The 14,518-nt window shown below is 39.8% G+C and overlaps 1 protein-coding gene and 1 long non-coding RNA gene across 2 annotated transcripts in view; one reads left to right on the top strand and one right to left on the bottom strand.

The window, feature by feature from the left end:
* The window catches only part of LOC106871398 (solute carrier family 12 member 1), a 170,397-nt gene extending 166,625 nt beyond the window's left edge, over positions 1-3,772 (top strand). Inside the window, exon 2 of the mRNA XM_089357858.1 lies at positions 1,742-3,772. Within this exon, the coding sequence (XP_089213984.1) occupies positions 1,742-1,813 (72 nt within the window). The 3' untranslated portion in view covers positions 1,814-3,772. The remainder of the gene's footprint in view (positions 1-1,741) is intronic.
* Positions 3,773-3,893: 121 nt separating this feature from the next.
* Positions 3,894-10,941, bottom strand: LOC149134225 (uncharacterized). Its single transcript, XR_016243214.1, has 2 exons — positions 10,397-10,941; positions 3,894-5,445 (listed from the first exon to the last, which is right to left on the bottom strand). It is a non-coding gene; the product is annotated as an uncharacterized LOC149134225 (long non-coding RNA).
* Positions 10,942-14,518: the final 3,577 nt, after the last annotated feature.

Genomic DNA, 14,518 nt, shown 5'->3' with positions numbered 1-14,518 from the left:
TATATATATGGGTGTGTGTTATATATATATATATATATATATATATATATGGGTGTGTGTTATATATATATATATATATATATATATATATATATATATATATATATATATATATATGCGTGTCTATGTATATATACACTTACGGATGTGTGTGTGTATGTGTGCGCGTATCTGATTGTCTGATGCTAGACAGTTATTGACGTGAAATTTCGGATTCCACTCGACATATGTTATCATCCATCGATTTTATAGTTTAGACATGCCAGCTAAATAACACAGTTCATTTGACGAATTCTAAAGTACTTCTCTCACTAACAGAAGTGCCTCCCTTACACGCACAAACTGCCGTACTTTCGAATGATTTTCGTACACTCTGTTCTTATACAAGTGGTTATCACAGAAGTTAACTTATATCAAAGTCTGTGTCAAGTTTTCAAACCCGTTAGACCTAATCTTATCTCGGATTTGGTGGCGTTCAAGCGCCTGAGAGTTCAAGAGTACAATCCCTCCTGGATGAGACGCCAGTCCGTTGTAGGGAATTCCCTCCTTCTTTCGGGTGCATATTTTCAGCTGAGTCGTCTGATGCAACACGAAATGAAATTTTTATTATTGTTAATTAATCTTTTAGTCAGGAGTAAAGTCTGTGTTTATGACACCCCTAACTATGCCTCGGTGACTTATGGGAGGATGGTATCCTTAAATCGAAGACCTGGTCTCCAAGTGCTTGCTTGAGAATGAACTCCGTTAAAAAGCACCCAAGGACCCACGTGGTAATGTTAAAACCGGACAAAGTATTAAGTCTAACTTTACTCAAGGGCACAAAATGGTACCTGGCCTGAGAATCGAACCCATATGACTTAACGATAATGAACCACACATTCAACCACTTGGCCACGCGCCTTATCTACCCGGGATGTACCTGACTTTATTTTCTCCTAAAACTGGGTACAGGGCGGGAAGGTGATATTTTTCTTGTCTTTTTTTTTTGTATTCATTTATCTGAAAATCCGTTTACCAAATCCACTCACAAGTCTTTGGTCGGCCCGAGGCTATAGTAGAAGACACTTGGCCAAGGTGCCACGCAGTGGGACTGAACCCAGAACCATGTCGTTGAGAAGCAAGGTTCTTACCACACAGCCACAGAAGTTTTAGATTGCAGGGTATGAGTGCTAGTAAATTAGGTTAAGAATGTAGTGGCAGTCAAATTTAGGTTGGCTGAAACCTTGTTAGTTCTGTCATAGACAGGAAGAGAATGTAACCCAAAGGTGTAGTGGAAATGCTTTTGGCCGAGGTACAATCCTACCAGTTAGATCTCTTTTATTGGAAGCATTCTCGTACATGCGTGCGTGCGTGCGTGCTCCGTGTGGGTAAAATGTTCCACGTGCGTGAGATTAGTAATCTGGTGAAGGGCTTTGTAAAGGATTATCATAATCAACCCTATGCTATTTTAGTCTCAGGAATGAAACCCACTCAGTAGCTGTTCGTTTAAATGTAGAATTCATTTCTTCACGCCCACTCAGTATTTCTTCTTCTTCTTAGAGAGAGAGAGTGAGAGGAGGAAGGAGAGAGAAATCGAGGTTGGGTGGTGGTGGTTAATCTGGTTTTCTGATCAGAGATTCAGAATTAGCAAATTTTTTTTTTTTTTAAATTAAATTGTGGTTTCAACTTTAAGCTCAAGGCCAGCAATTTTTAAGGTAAATGAAACAAGTCGATTACAACGATTCCAGTATTTCCTTGACAGGTTTTTATTTTCTCGATCCCGAAAGAAGAAAAAGCAAAATCAATGTCGGCGGAATTTGGGCGAAGAACGTGAAGAGCCGGAAGAAATACTGCTGAGCATTCTATCCGACTGGTACTTTATTTTATCGACCCCGGAGAAATGAAAGGCGAAGCTGACCTCGGAGGGATTTGAACTTAGAATGTAATGATTCGGAACAAATACCACTAAGCATTTTTCCCTACGCTCTTATGTTGGTTTCTTATTTTGTCCTCAAACCAGTAAATTTGAAGGAAGAGCCTTAGTCGATATCATGACCCAGTACTTTACTGATACGTTATTTTATCGATCTCGGCCAGAAAAAAGGTGACGGGACGATCTCTACATTGATCTCGACTGATAACCGGATCTGCCCTGCCCTACACTCGAACATCAGATGTTCGATGTAACTCCACAAGTCAACAATGCTCGGGCATGAGACGAGTGCGTGCTGAACGGTTTCGTCGCTCTACACACGGATCTCGGGCAGATCTGACTGATGGTACTTCTGTGTCTGAAGAGTTTATCTCGAACGAGCAGTGCCACCTCCGCTTCCCGTAGCACTGCCAGGCTAGGGATTTCTGCAAAATTATCCATGGGTTCAGGTCCGAAAGTCTGCCTGAACTGACCTACCAGTGAATTGTTGTCGATGTCTAGAGTTTCCTGAAGAACATCGTTGGTTTTGCCCATCACTAATCCTCTATAGAACGCTAACGTGAAACTTCCACCGATCGCATTGCCCGATTATAATAATAAATATTCTAAATACACATGCATTGCTTTGCTTTTTTTGATTGTTTAAATATATTTCGTTGTCATTTGAAAGCGTTAGTTGCTTCTTTTCTGCAAATTTAAAAGACTGTCGTATCAGTTTATTGAAGATGAAAATAAATTTACGAATGCAAGCAATAGTTATACACTTTACACTTCAAAAGGAAATGAAATACATTCAAAGAAATTTAAATTGCATAAGAATTATTTGCAAATTCTGAATCCTTCCTATTCGAAACTAAAAACGTTTCTTTTCAAAGGAAGAATGTAAGAAGTTAGAAGAGTTGGGGTGGTATGATAAGAAGCACACACTTAAAGAATAAGTGCCACTTACTGTTTGGAAAGCAATCTCAGCGTCCAAGTGACTAGATTTACCATCAATTTGGTGGTGGCTGTACCAAGTTACGAATCTTCTGAAACTTGCGAAGAATATGCCAGAAAATACGCATCTATTTATGCCTTAAACATTATTTAAAGAAACAAAAAATAATGGTATCAAATTTTGGTACAGGGCCAGCAGTTTTTGAGGGGAGGGGGAATTCGATACTTGACTAGTACTTATTTTATCGACCCCGAAAGGATGAAAGTCAAAGTCGACCTCGGCAGAATTTGCGTTCACAATGTAAAGTCGGACGAAATGCTATTAATCATCTTGTCTAGCGGGTTAACGATTCTACCAGCTCACCATCTTAACAGCAACTTTTAACGATTTCCACAGTTCACAGCGGTAAGCCGGTTGGGATCTTGTTCAAAACGGGGGCACCAGTATTTTCTTAACGAAACACTTTGAAACTTGGGACACTGGTAGAATGTGTCATATAAAACATCTTTTTCTCTTAGTCTTCTTAACAAAAAAACGTACATCGCAAGTTATTTCATGTTAAAGTTGTCGTATTTCTGTAATTTCAACCAATGACTGACGTCCATTCAGCTGTAAAAATTAAGTGCTGACTACGTAAACAAACGATTCTGGCGGTGATAAAATTATTATTTCCTTGTCAAAAAATGGCTGAAGCATATTGGCAGTAGCTAATAAACCTTTCTATTATAGGCACAAGGCCTGGTTTTTGAGGGAAGGAGCAAGTCGATTAGGGTTGGGGTTAGGGAAAACGAACACACGTGTGTTGCCTCTCTGCAAAATGTCAGAAGTAATGGAGATTAAATACGCTTTACACCGCTTAAACTGCGAAAGGAGTAAGTGTAAACAACTGAATACTTGTCAGTGGTTGGTTGAAATTATCGAAATAAGACAATTTTTTACATGAAATAAATTCGAATACAAAATTTTTTTTCTGTTCTATAACACAAAATAGATAAGTATACGAAGTTTGAAAGTCTTTCGGTACCAAAAACACTACATAAAACATAAATGAAAACTGGTGCCCCCGTTTTGAACAAGATCCGCCGGTTGCCGTATTTATTGACCCTTAACAACCTGAAAGGCAAAGTTACTTTCGATGCGATTTGAGCTGATATCGTAAAGAGCCCGATTGAATACATACTGCAAGGTATTTTGTACGATACTCCAATGATTCATTATATCTTCCGTTCCTCCTCCATCTTTCTTTATTGTCGCCCTGATGGAAACAAATTATTCGACGTCTTTCACCTCGCTATCACCGATTCTCACACGAGCCTGTTGTCTGGCATTATTTCTTAGTGTCTTACATTCTACAATCTAACATAGGTATGGAGGAGCAAAGGTATTGACCGCGAAACAAAGCTGAAGCTGTTCCAGTCATTGGCCCGACCAGTAGTAGTCTACGGATGTGAAAACTGGAAAGTGACAAAAATGGAAGAAAAATCAATGGACAACTTTCAGTTCCCATGCTTAAGGAGAATACTCGACATCAAGTGGCTGCAAGGAGTCCGAAATGACACAATTGAGACGACAACAGGCATCAACAAGATCAGTGATGGAATAAGATGTAGACGCTGGAAGTGGATGGGACACGTCTTCAGGACAAAACAAAGAGAGCGATTGTATGAGGCACTATAGTGAGAACAGCCTGAGGGGAAAAGCGCAGCAGGGCGCCCTAAAACCACATAGCGAAGGGCCATTAATAAGGAAAGGAAACGAAAAGGGTGAGGAAGCTAGAATGAGACCAGAACAGTGACGGAAAACAGAGCTGGTTGGAGAAATCGTGTTGCGGCCTTATGTGCCTCATGGTGCAGAGATAACTTACTAACTCTAACGATTCTGTCAATCTACGGACTCGTGTTCACAATGATAATAAAGACGGAATAAGTCTATTATTTTATTACGGTTGGGTTTCAACCGGAGCCACAGCAACAAGTCTACCCGTCTCACTTCTCGGTCCATCATCACTGTCTCAATGTTCTGGATACATTTCAGGTCAGTCTGCAATCAAATTGTCGATGTGTGACGACGTTTTCCTATTCTTACATCACCATGAAATGTGTCCTACAAGACTAATTTGGATGCTTCCAGTTCAGGGTGGCGCACGCAGTGACCAGATAGTCGCAGCCGTCTTTGCCTGATCTTCTCACTAATTTTCGGCAGGTCCCCATAAAGGCATTCATTTGTCATATGATGCTGTCATTTCACATTCAGGGCCGTTCGTAGCTTTACTAATAGTTATAGACTTCAGTCGAAAGTACTTCAGCCTTTCAGTTTTCCCCATGCCATAGCGGGGGTTGGGGGTATTAAGAGAAAACTAATCTGAAGGGTAAAACTTACCACCGCTAATTAATTACTAACAATAACGAGCTATCGGAACACGCTATAAGAGATTTCATGCCCCAAATGCCGTGCAGTGGGACTGAACCCAAGTCCGCATGGTTGAGAATCAAGCTTCTTATCAAACAGCCACACCTGCATCCTACACTGTGATGATTTCCTTTTAATATCTTCTTTGTTGATATCCTTCCTTTAATATGTGTAGGCCGTTTGTAGGCTGGTTAATATGAAATATGAAAACAAACAAAAAGCAAAAAAATGTAAAATAACTTTTACATACACACACACACACACACACACACGAAGCGCGCGCTCACGCACACGGAGGATTACTAAATCATCAGCTTGAAGCATTTCGATTCGAATTATTTTCTGTTCTGTTGCAAGGCCATTACTGGCAACTTAAATTTTATTTCTTTCTTGTTACACCTCGCTGGTCTTCATTGATTAATGACCCTGTATCACCATGCTTATGCGCGCGCGCGTTCGTGTGTGTGTGTGTGTGTGTGTTTAGTGGAACAAATTGGAGAAATAGAATTTAATGAACGAATACATATACTTTTCATGTTTAATCGTTTGAAAATTACAAAAGCACTTCAGTGGCCTAAGCACGAAACTCTTAGTCTTCGAGTCACTCTTATAACTTTTTGCCTATTGAAACTAATAAGAAATGTGTGTATGCATATATATATGTGTGTACCTTTATAAATATGTATATACGTGTGTATATTTAGATAAATACGTTCATATATGCGTATACGTATGTGTTTGTATATATATGTATGTGTACACCACATCACGCCACCCCACACCACTCCACACACGCTAGCACTGACCACTTCCCAGCACCCACACCATCATCCGCTCACCCACACATTACAGACGCACACACGTCAAAGTCACTAGCCCCTATCTATATACACACACACACATTCTCACATACACACACACGCTCGTGCACCTTCGTTTTGGGATCACCAATATTTTATTATCTCCCCTTCTTTCTACCTTTTCTGTCAAACACCCTTTCTTTCCAACTAGTCACCATGCTTGACCACTAAATCCACAAGTTTTTTTTCTCTCTCTCTGTTTATTTCCTCTTATTCCTTTCTGTTGAAGAGCATAGGGTCGAAATGTAAAAGACTTTCTCACTTTCCCGATCGTCAAACTAATACATCTACTTGTTGTTCACACACCTGTCTTCGTTTTTTTTTTCTGTAAATTTCAACTACACACACAATTGCAGCGTTGAAGATTTAAGAACACACAAAAAAACCGTTAGATTCACTTCAACATTTAAATTAAATTTGTGTCAAAATATTTTCGTCGCTTTGAAACCGCGACCTGTTCACAGAAATGCAGCACGAAGTTTTGTTATTAAACAGATCGCGGATTCAAAGTGACGAAAATATTTTGACACAAATTAAATTTAAATGTTCAAGTGAATCTAACGGTTTTTGTGCGAAAATGCAGCCCTAAGTCTAGTTGATATTCTCGGACAAAATTTTGCTGCATTTTGTCCGTCTTTACGCTCTGAGTTCAAATTCCACTGAGGTCCACTTTGCCTTTCATCCTTTAGGGGTCGACTGAGCACTGGCTCAATGTAATCGACTAACCACCTCCCTCTAAATTGCTGGCCTTGTGGCAAAATTTGAAATCAATATTTGTGTTAGGCATCTTAGCTAAAATGGAAGGAATTAAAATCAATTCTTTCTATCTTCTAATTTTGGAACAGGGCCGGAAATGTTGAGGGGCGAGGACAAGTCGATCGCAGCTCCTCCAGTACTTGACTCGTACTTTATTTTATCGACTCTGAAAGGATAAATGGCAAAGTTGACCCCGGCGGAATTAGAACTCAGAACGTATAAATCAGTTGGAAGAAATTCCATAAAGCGTTTTGCCTGACTCTAGAGCAAATGGAATTATATTACATTACAAGATCCTTTCGTCGATCTCAGAGATAGACAAATGACGAAGTGAGTCGGCCGTAGACGGAGACAACCGAGACGGATAGATATTCCACTATACATTGCTTCGATATTCTATCTGTCTGTCTGACTGACTGTGTCTCTACCTGTCTGTTGCCATCTATCTGTATCTATCTATCTATCATTTTTGGTTACATTCCGTTGATGTTTACATGCGTACGTATACGTACATACACGCGCGTCCACGGATGCGTCCCCGCATATCTCCACTCATATATACATGTGCACGACGGGTTTCCATACAGTATCCGTTTACGAAATCTCGCACAGAAGGTTCTGATCAGCCGAGATAATAATGGAAGACATTTTGTCCAAGATGCTGCGCTTTGGGATCAAACCCATGTAGTTAAGGAGCGAAGTTTTTAACTGTGCAACTTAGAAATAATACATCTCTCTCCCACTCTTTCTTTCTTTCTCTCTCTCTCACTCTTTCTTTCTCTCTTTCTCACTCTTTCTTTCTCTCTCTCACCCTTTCTTTCTTTCTTTCTCTTTCTCACTCTTTCTTTCTCTCTTTCTCTCACTCTTTCTTTCTCTCTCTCTCTTTCCACGTGCATACATACGCACATCCCTTTTTAAAAAATCTTTCACTTGTTTCTGTTATTAGACTGCGGCCATGCAATGGCACCACCCTGAAAGAATTTTAGCCGAACGAATCGACCCTGTACTATCGGTGCCTTTTGCCGAATCTCTTAGCTCCGGGAATGTAAACATACCAATACCGGTTGACAATGGATGGTGGTGGACACACGCACACACACACACAATGGTCTCCTTTCGGTTTCTGTGTACCAAATCCGCTCACAAGGCCCAGACAGAAGACTGAACCTGCAACCACGTGGTTGAGAAGCAAGCTTCTTTATTTCATAAAATTTGTCACAAGGGCAGTACAAAGATAGAAGATTGTGGGCTGGATATAGACAAAATGAGATGAATGAAAATAATGATAAAGATGAAAACGATGAGAGGGATGTCGGCGCCCACCGACCAACAAGCCCTCGATTTCAATTTTTGCTTTACATCAAAATTTTTAAAACAAAAATCAAAAATCAATACAAACATTAAATTAAAAATCAAGATCACTCCTCTTCATCGGAGCCCCTAAGCAAGTTGACTTGCCGCTTGCAGGCAACTCTACACCGACAAGTCGGGGCCCCTGAAAAGGAACGCAAAATCCTTCCTGTCAAAGGTCGCCATGACCCTTGACAAAACCCTATGTTGTACTACCTCTGCAGCCCCCTGCGGAGGCCATATTGGGCTGCCTGTGCAGTCCGAGTACCTAAGGTCTCGGTCGCCCAGGCCCTCCCTGTTATTTCTAGCACGTTGAGCGACCACCTATAGGCTCTGTCATTGGTTCTATCATTATTTCTTGTTAGTTCATATCGTAGAACTTACAGGGACATCCACCGACTGTCCTGTGCTCCTATTTTTCTTCTTTCTTTTAGAGGCTACGGGAGCAGTGACCTGTGTCGACGGGAACGGGGGGGGGCACAATCCCCCCGCCTCTTGTGCCGTTTGCCCATTTTTTGGTGAGCAACCATTGTTGCTCACCTTTTTCTTTTCGTGGAGGCAACTTCCTCCACGACTTCCGCCATCTCCCCCTCCAATGGGGTGGCGGCGGGCACCTTTTCTTTCCCCTGCTCTAGAGCCTTACCACAGCCCTTGGGGCAATTCTTCCTGATATGACCAGGCTCCAGACACAGGTGACACTTGGGGAGGGGGGCGTCCCTCAAGTATCACCTAGGGTCAAAACTGCCTTTGACGCTGCCCAATCAGTCGCGGCCTCAATTTTAACACTGAGGAGCTTGGATCCACTACCGCCGAGACCTTTGCGAATGGTCTGTTCGACCCATTCTGATCGAACACCGGGCAGTAGCCCACATACCCAAGCCCTCGTTATTTTCTTCCCACAATATGTGGAAAGGAACAATATTTCTTCCCCTTCCAGGGGCTGGCCTGCTGCAATGCAAGCTTCCTCAGAGGTGTCAAATAGCAACCACACCGATGCGTATTTGTCACCCCTGGACACCAAATAGTTCTTAGTTTGCAAGCATTTTGCCAGCTCTTCTGTTATAATACCCTTGTCGAAGAGGGCGATGGCGTCACGCGACCTAGAACAGGTTCGCACCACCACTGTCCTCTTCTCAAGGTCCTTAAGCCATTGCTTGGCTGGGACAATTTCCCACTCTACAACATTGTTTCTGTTTTTTTTTCTGAAAAAAGTTCAATAATAGTTCACAAAAATATTCAACAAAAGAAAGAAGAAAAAACAAATCAAAAGAGATTCCCAACAAAACGGAAGAAAAAATAAAAACAAAAACAGTTCAATAAAGAGTTTTACAGAACGATAGAAGAAGAAAGTCAACAGTTCACAGCAAAAAAATCTTCTGGCCACTCAGTAATCCAGGCCTAATTTGTTACTCCAACTCGAACCCGGAACACCACAACTTGGAACACAGCTTTTCCCAAAATTGGTAAAATGAAGTTGTGTCTTCCAATTTTTCACAATTTTTGTAACAAAATTCTTCACAAAAGGGGAACAAAATTGGGACGCAAAATACGCCTCAACAATTTTCACAATTGAGTGAGAAAAAATCTATTCACTTAGCGTGAACAAACTTTCCAAAGCGGGATACACCCACAACATTTCACATTAAGTGAAAAAATAACTTTTCACTCAAAGTGAACAATAGGTGCAGGAATGGCTATGTGATAAGTAGCTTGCTTACGAACCACATGGTTCCGGGTTCAGTCCCACTGCGTGGCACCTTGGGTAAGTGTCTTCTACTATAGCCTCAGGCCGACCAAAACCTTGTGAGTGGATTTGGTAGACGGAAACTGAAAGAAGCCCGTCGTATATATATGTATAGATATGTGTGTCTGTGTTTGTCCCCCCAACATCGCTTGACAACCGATGCTGGTGTGTTCACGTCCCCGTAACTTAGCGGTTCGGCAAAAGAGACCGATAGAATAAGTACTGGGGTCGATTTGCTCGACTAAAGGTGGTGTTCCAGCATGGCCGCAGTCAAATGACTGGAACATGTAAAAGAAAGTAAAAGAGAATATACAAAAAGAAAAAGACCCGCCAAGAATAAGCGAAATTGCCCCATGGCTGGGCAGAATTTACTGAAAAAATAGACAAACAATAAATTATGCCCAGCTCAAACGAACAAAGACACCTACCTCGACAGTTTTCGTCTTTCCTTCAAAAGACAGAGCCCAAAGACTCACGTCTTCCCTGGTCTCTTGCAAGAAGCCAGGCCTAGCTGAGTGTTTGAGAATTTCGCTCCGTAATAATGACATCCCGCTTCCCGGCGCCTTAGCCAAAATATGAATAAATTTGAAACCTGAACATTGAATTCAAAAAAATCGAACTCTTTTTCACATGCTGTGTCCCAGTAATTCTATGATTCTGCTTGAGAACTGCGTTAAGGCTGTGCACATGGTCTGTGGAACATTCGACCACTTCGCAAGCTAAGCCATCGAGTAGGTTAGTACATGTAATCGAACAACGGAAAACCAATCCATTTTGCTCTCCACGTGAGAAATCATAATCGACCACGTCGTTTCCGTCCGTTGTCTCTATGTACGATTTACATTAAACTTTATCATATCATTTGCTCCAATTTCATCGAAATCACCTGAACCTCCGAAAGTAACTTCTCTCCCCACGACGGACTGCATGCACTCTTGTGTATTTGTATTTCAGTATGTGTAGTCTGTATGGATATATGCATATATTTATATATTATATATATATATATATATATATATATATATATATATATATGATGTCGGTGCGCGCGCGTGTGTATGTTGGTCCGTTTTCGTTGACAACGTGAATTCTCAGGCGATTCAGTAGTGTTAATTGAAGCTTCATTAATTATAGTATTTTTAAGTATAGTATTTTCTTTGTGTGTCTGTATGTGTGTGGAGATATCATTTTTATTTATTTATGCATTTCCCCTCTTTGCTGTTAATATTTAAATCGAGTTTTATAAGTGAGTAAGTAGTAGTGTTTAGTTGGTTTTTTTTTTTTTGTTAACTTTTTCTTTATTTTCTTTTCTTTTCTTGTCATATGAATGAAAACACTCGAATCAGGGCTCTTGTCACTTCGGTTCTTTATGCCAACCAGTGTACCAATTTCTAGTTTTGGTGTGTCGATATTAATTATGTGAGTAACAACATATACACGTAAAAAAAACAAAAAGAAAAAGGGGAAAAAAAGTGACAAGTCAGGAAGGAAAATTCAGGAAAGCCTTCTTCTTCTTCTTGTTCTTCTCTCACACGCGAATGATGGTAGGAGGAGCGTTGTGGTGCGCTGTAAATTCCCCCACAGTAATCGCAACTGGAGGCGGAGATTCGGAAAAGTTCTGCCTTAATTCTATTTACCATTTCCTCTCACAACCTCATCTCCCCCTTTTTTTTCCTTCCTTCAAGGCAAATACAGTATGTATATGAAAGAAATCATTATTAGTATTATTATTATTATTATTTAATAATAACAATAATAATTAAGTTACTCTGTAATTTTAATAGGTTTCTCTATTAAACTTCCTCTTTTCAGAATAATATCATCGCTGCTTTTCAATTGTTATTACATTTTTGTTTTCTTGTTACCTGGCAGTTTGTCCTCCTACTCATTGCTGTTTTTCCTTTCAACACGGTTACTGCTATCATTTCTACCATCAACACCGCCACCATCGGATTGTCCATGTTGCTTTTCATGTTGTTGTTGTTGCTTATTTTCGCTGTCACATTTTCTTCTATTTTCATTGTCTCCGGATGTCGTTGAGTAAGCGAAATAGCCTGCCTACATTATTCATATATATTGATATCATATATATCCATTAGAATCTACCAGCGATATAACTTTATTCTCTAAAATCCGAACGTTCCTTTATTCCTACGTTTAATTTTTTTTTCTCTCTCTCTCCTGTGGAAGGAAGCTCGAACAGTTACGGAAAAGCCTACTATTTATTATTATTTGATTTTCTATTGAATAAAAATGGAGCCGTATCGCGATTGTTATCTTCGTAGTGTCAACACCTCCGACAACATTAACTCACCATCTAATCACTTCACAGGCATTCACAGAGACAGAGATTCTTCTGCGCGTTCAAACGACACCGCGCCCGCATATTCATCGAATTTTGATCGGAACCAGACCAACTTTGAAAACGGGATGGCTTCGCCGAAGACCCACTGCAATAATAGTAGCAGTAACGAACACGAAGCTGCCGAAGAGTATGAGATGGAAACGGTGTACGGGAAACAACGTTTCAGAATCGCGCGTGTTGATTCAATTAAAGCGAGACAGCTTTCAACGGACAGCTACGACGGAAGGGATCGATACGCCGAGAAGAGTGTTAATTCACCGGACCACTTCGATACGTGTGTCCGTCATAATCCACCGACAAACATTCCAGTTATGTCGCCTAACGAACGCTCAGAAGCAACCCCGTTTCACAAACCCAACGAAACGGAGGGGCAGTTTTCTGGTGTTCCTAGCCAGTCTCCACATCGTACCAGTCACGACGATAACGCTGCACAGGCCGAAGTTGCGCATCGGAAATCCGCACGTGCCCCTCTCTCCAGGACCCAGTCTTTGAACTCGCCTTCGCCGACGTTAGGTCGCCAATGCCGACAGTCGGGCCGGTACGATAGCCGAGGGGATATGGACACCGAATCAATTACCGGGGCGGCGAACGGACACCCGATTCTTACCGCGAAAGAAAGCTACTCAACTTTCGGGCAGAACACCGTCGAAGCCCTCCCTCGTTTGGATCATTTTTTCTTGGAACCCTTTCCCGAGGGCTACGAGAATCGCTCACGGCGACCTACTTTAGCCGAATTACATGACATAATGGAGGAGAATAAGGTAAGGTCTTTCGATGATTACCATTTTTCATTCGTTACTGTTAGATCACGATGTGTGTCATCAGATAGACGTGAATGTGTCAGAGAGAAACTCGCTTCGGCATGAAACTGTTGTTATTGTTGTTGCTATTATTTAACTCTACATTAACCCTGATTGAGCAGAGCTTATGAGGAAAGACGTTCCCACCATGACTAACGCATTTTATTTTATTGATATAATGTATGTGGACTATATTATTCATACAGCTCATTTCTTCTTTTTTTTTCTTCAAAAGAAAAAAAAAATGGTTAGGAAATTTTGTCTGTTATTTCTAGCACGTTGAGCGACCACCTATAGGCTCTGTCATTGGTTCTATCATTATTTCTTGTTAGTTCATATCGTAGAACTTACTTTAAAGTATTCCTTGGAGTTTGTAGCAATAACTCAGATGTTTTGCCACCACAGTTTATTAAAAACGAAGTTTAAAGATATGAATTTTTGATTAAATAAAATATGAAATGTAGACAACATATAAAATGTAAATAAAGAATATAGTATAAATATATATTTGTAACTAAAATATATGTAAATATAACATAGAGTTTAAAATTAACTAGAAAATGTAAATAGGAAATGCAAGTAATATATGAAATTTTAATTAAACTAAATGTTGCGTTAATTATGTATATATATATATATATATGTGTGTGTAATGTTTGTTATAATATAGAATGCAAATATAATTTTGGGTTATGAATATTAAAATATGTCATTAATAAAATATGAAATGTAAATTTCTAAGAATATCAATGATTTAGTGAAAATTGTTTTTGTCTTTTTCTTCAAACAATTAGTGATGATAAATCTGATGATAAAAATGTTTTTATTTAGAAGTCATCAGGTACACCCAGTAACTTTATCTAAAATGGATGATGACAACAACAATGATGATTATAACGTTAATAGCAAAATGATTTTCAGGATATTTAACTTCATCTTGAGAGATAATTTGTTTTACACACACACACACACACACACACACAAGCTCCTCATTTCAATTAGTTTGATTTCCAAGTGTCTTATCCACTCTTATTTGACTTGATTTTCCAAAATTTTTGGCTTATATTATCATAGTTATCTCTCTTTTTTCAATATTTTAAACAAAATCTCTTGATAGAGTTTTTATCTACTAGTTGCATAGATAATCTCAATTAACTGAAGTTTTTCAACTTCTTATATTACTGCATATGCATGCGTTCCTCTTGAAATATTTTGTCCTTACCTTATTATGCATATTAGCAAACTCATAACCTTTATTTAATTAATCTGGAAAATCATAATGTGTTTATGAAAAAACAAACCAACAGGCGCAGCTGTGTGATAAAAAGTTTCCTTCCCTGTCACATGGTTCCGGGTTCAGTCCCACTGTTTGGCACCGAGGGCAA

Source organism: Octopus bimaculoides, chromosome 9, assembly GCF_046866305.1.
Source record: "Octopus bimaculoides isolate indiv1 chromosome 9, ASM4686630v1, whole genome shotgun sequence".
Lineage (NCBI taxonomy): Eukaryota > Metazoa > Mollusca > Cephalopoda > Octopoda > Octopodidae > Octopus > Octopus bimaculoides.
The sequence above is the reverse complement of the archived record's forward strand: the minus strand, read 5'-3'. Positions and strand labels throughout refer to the sequence as shown.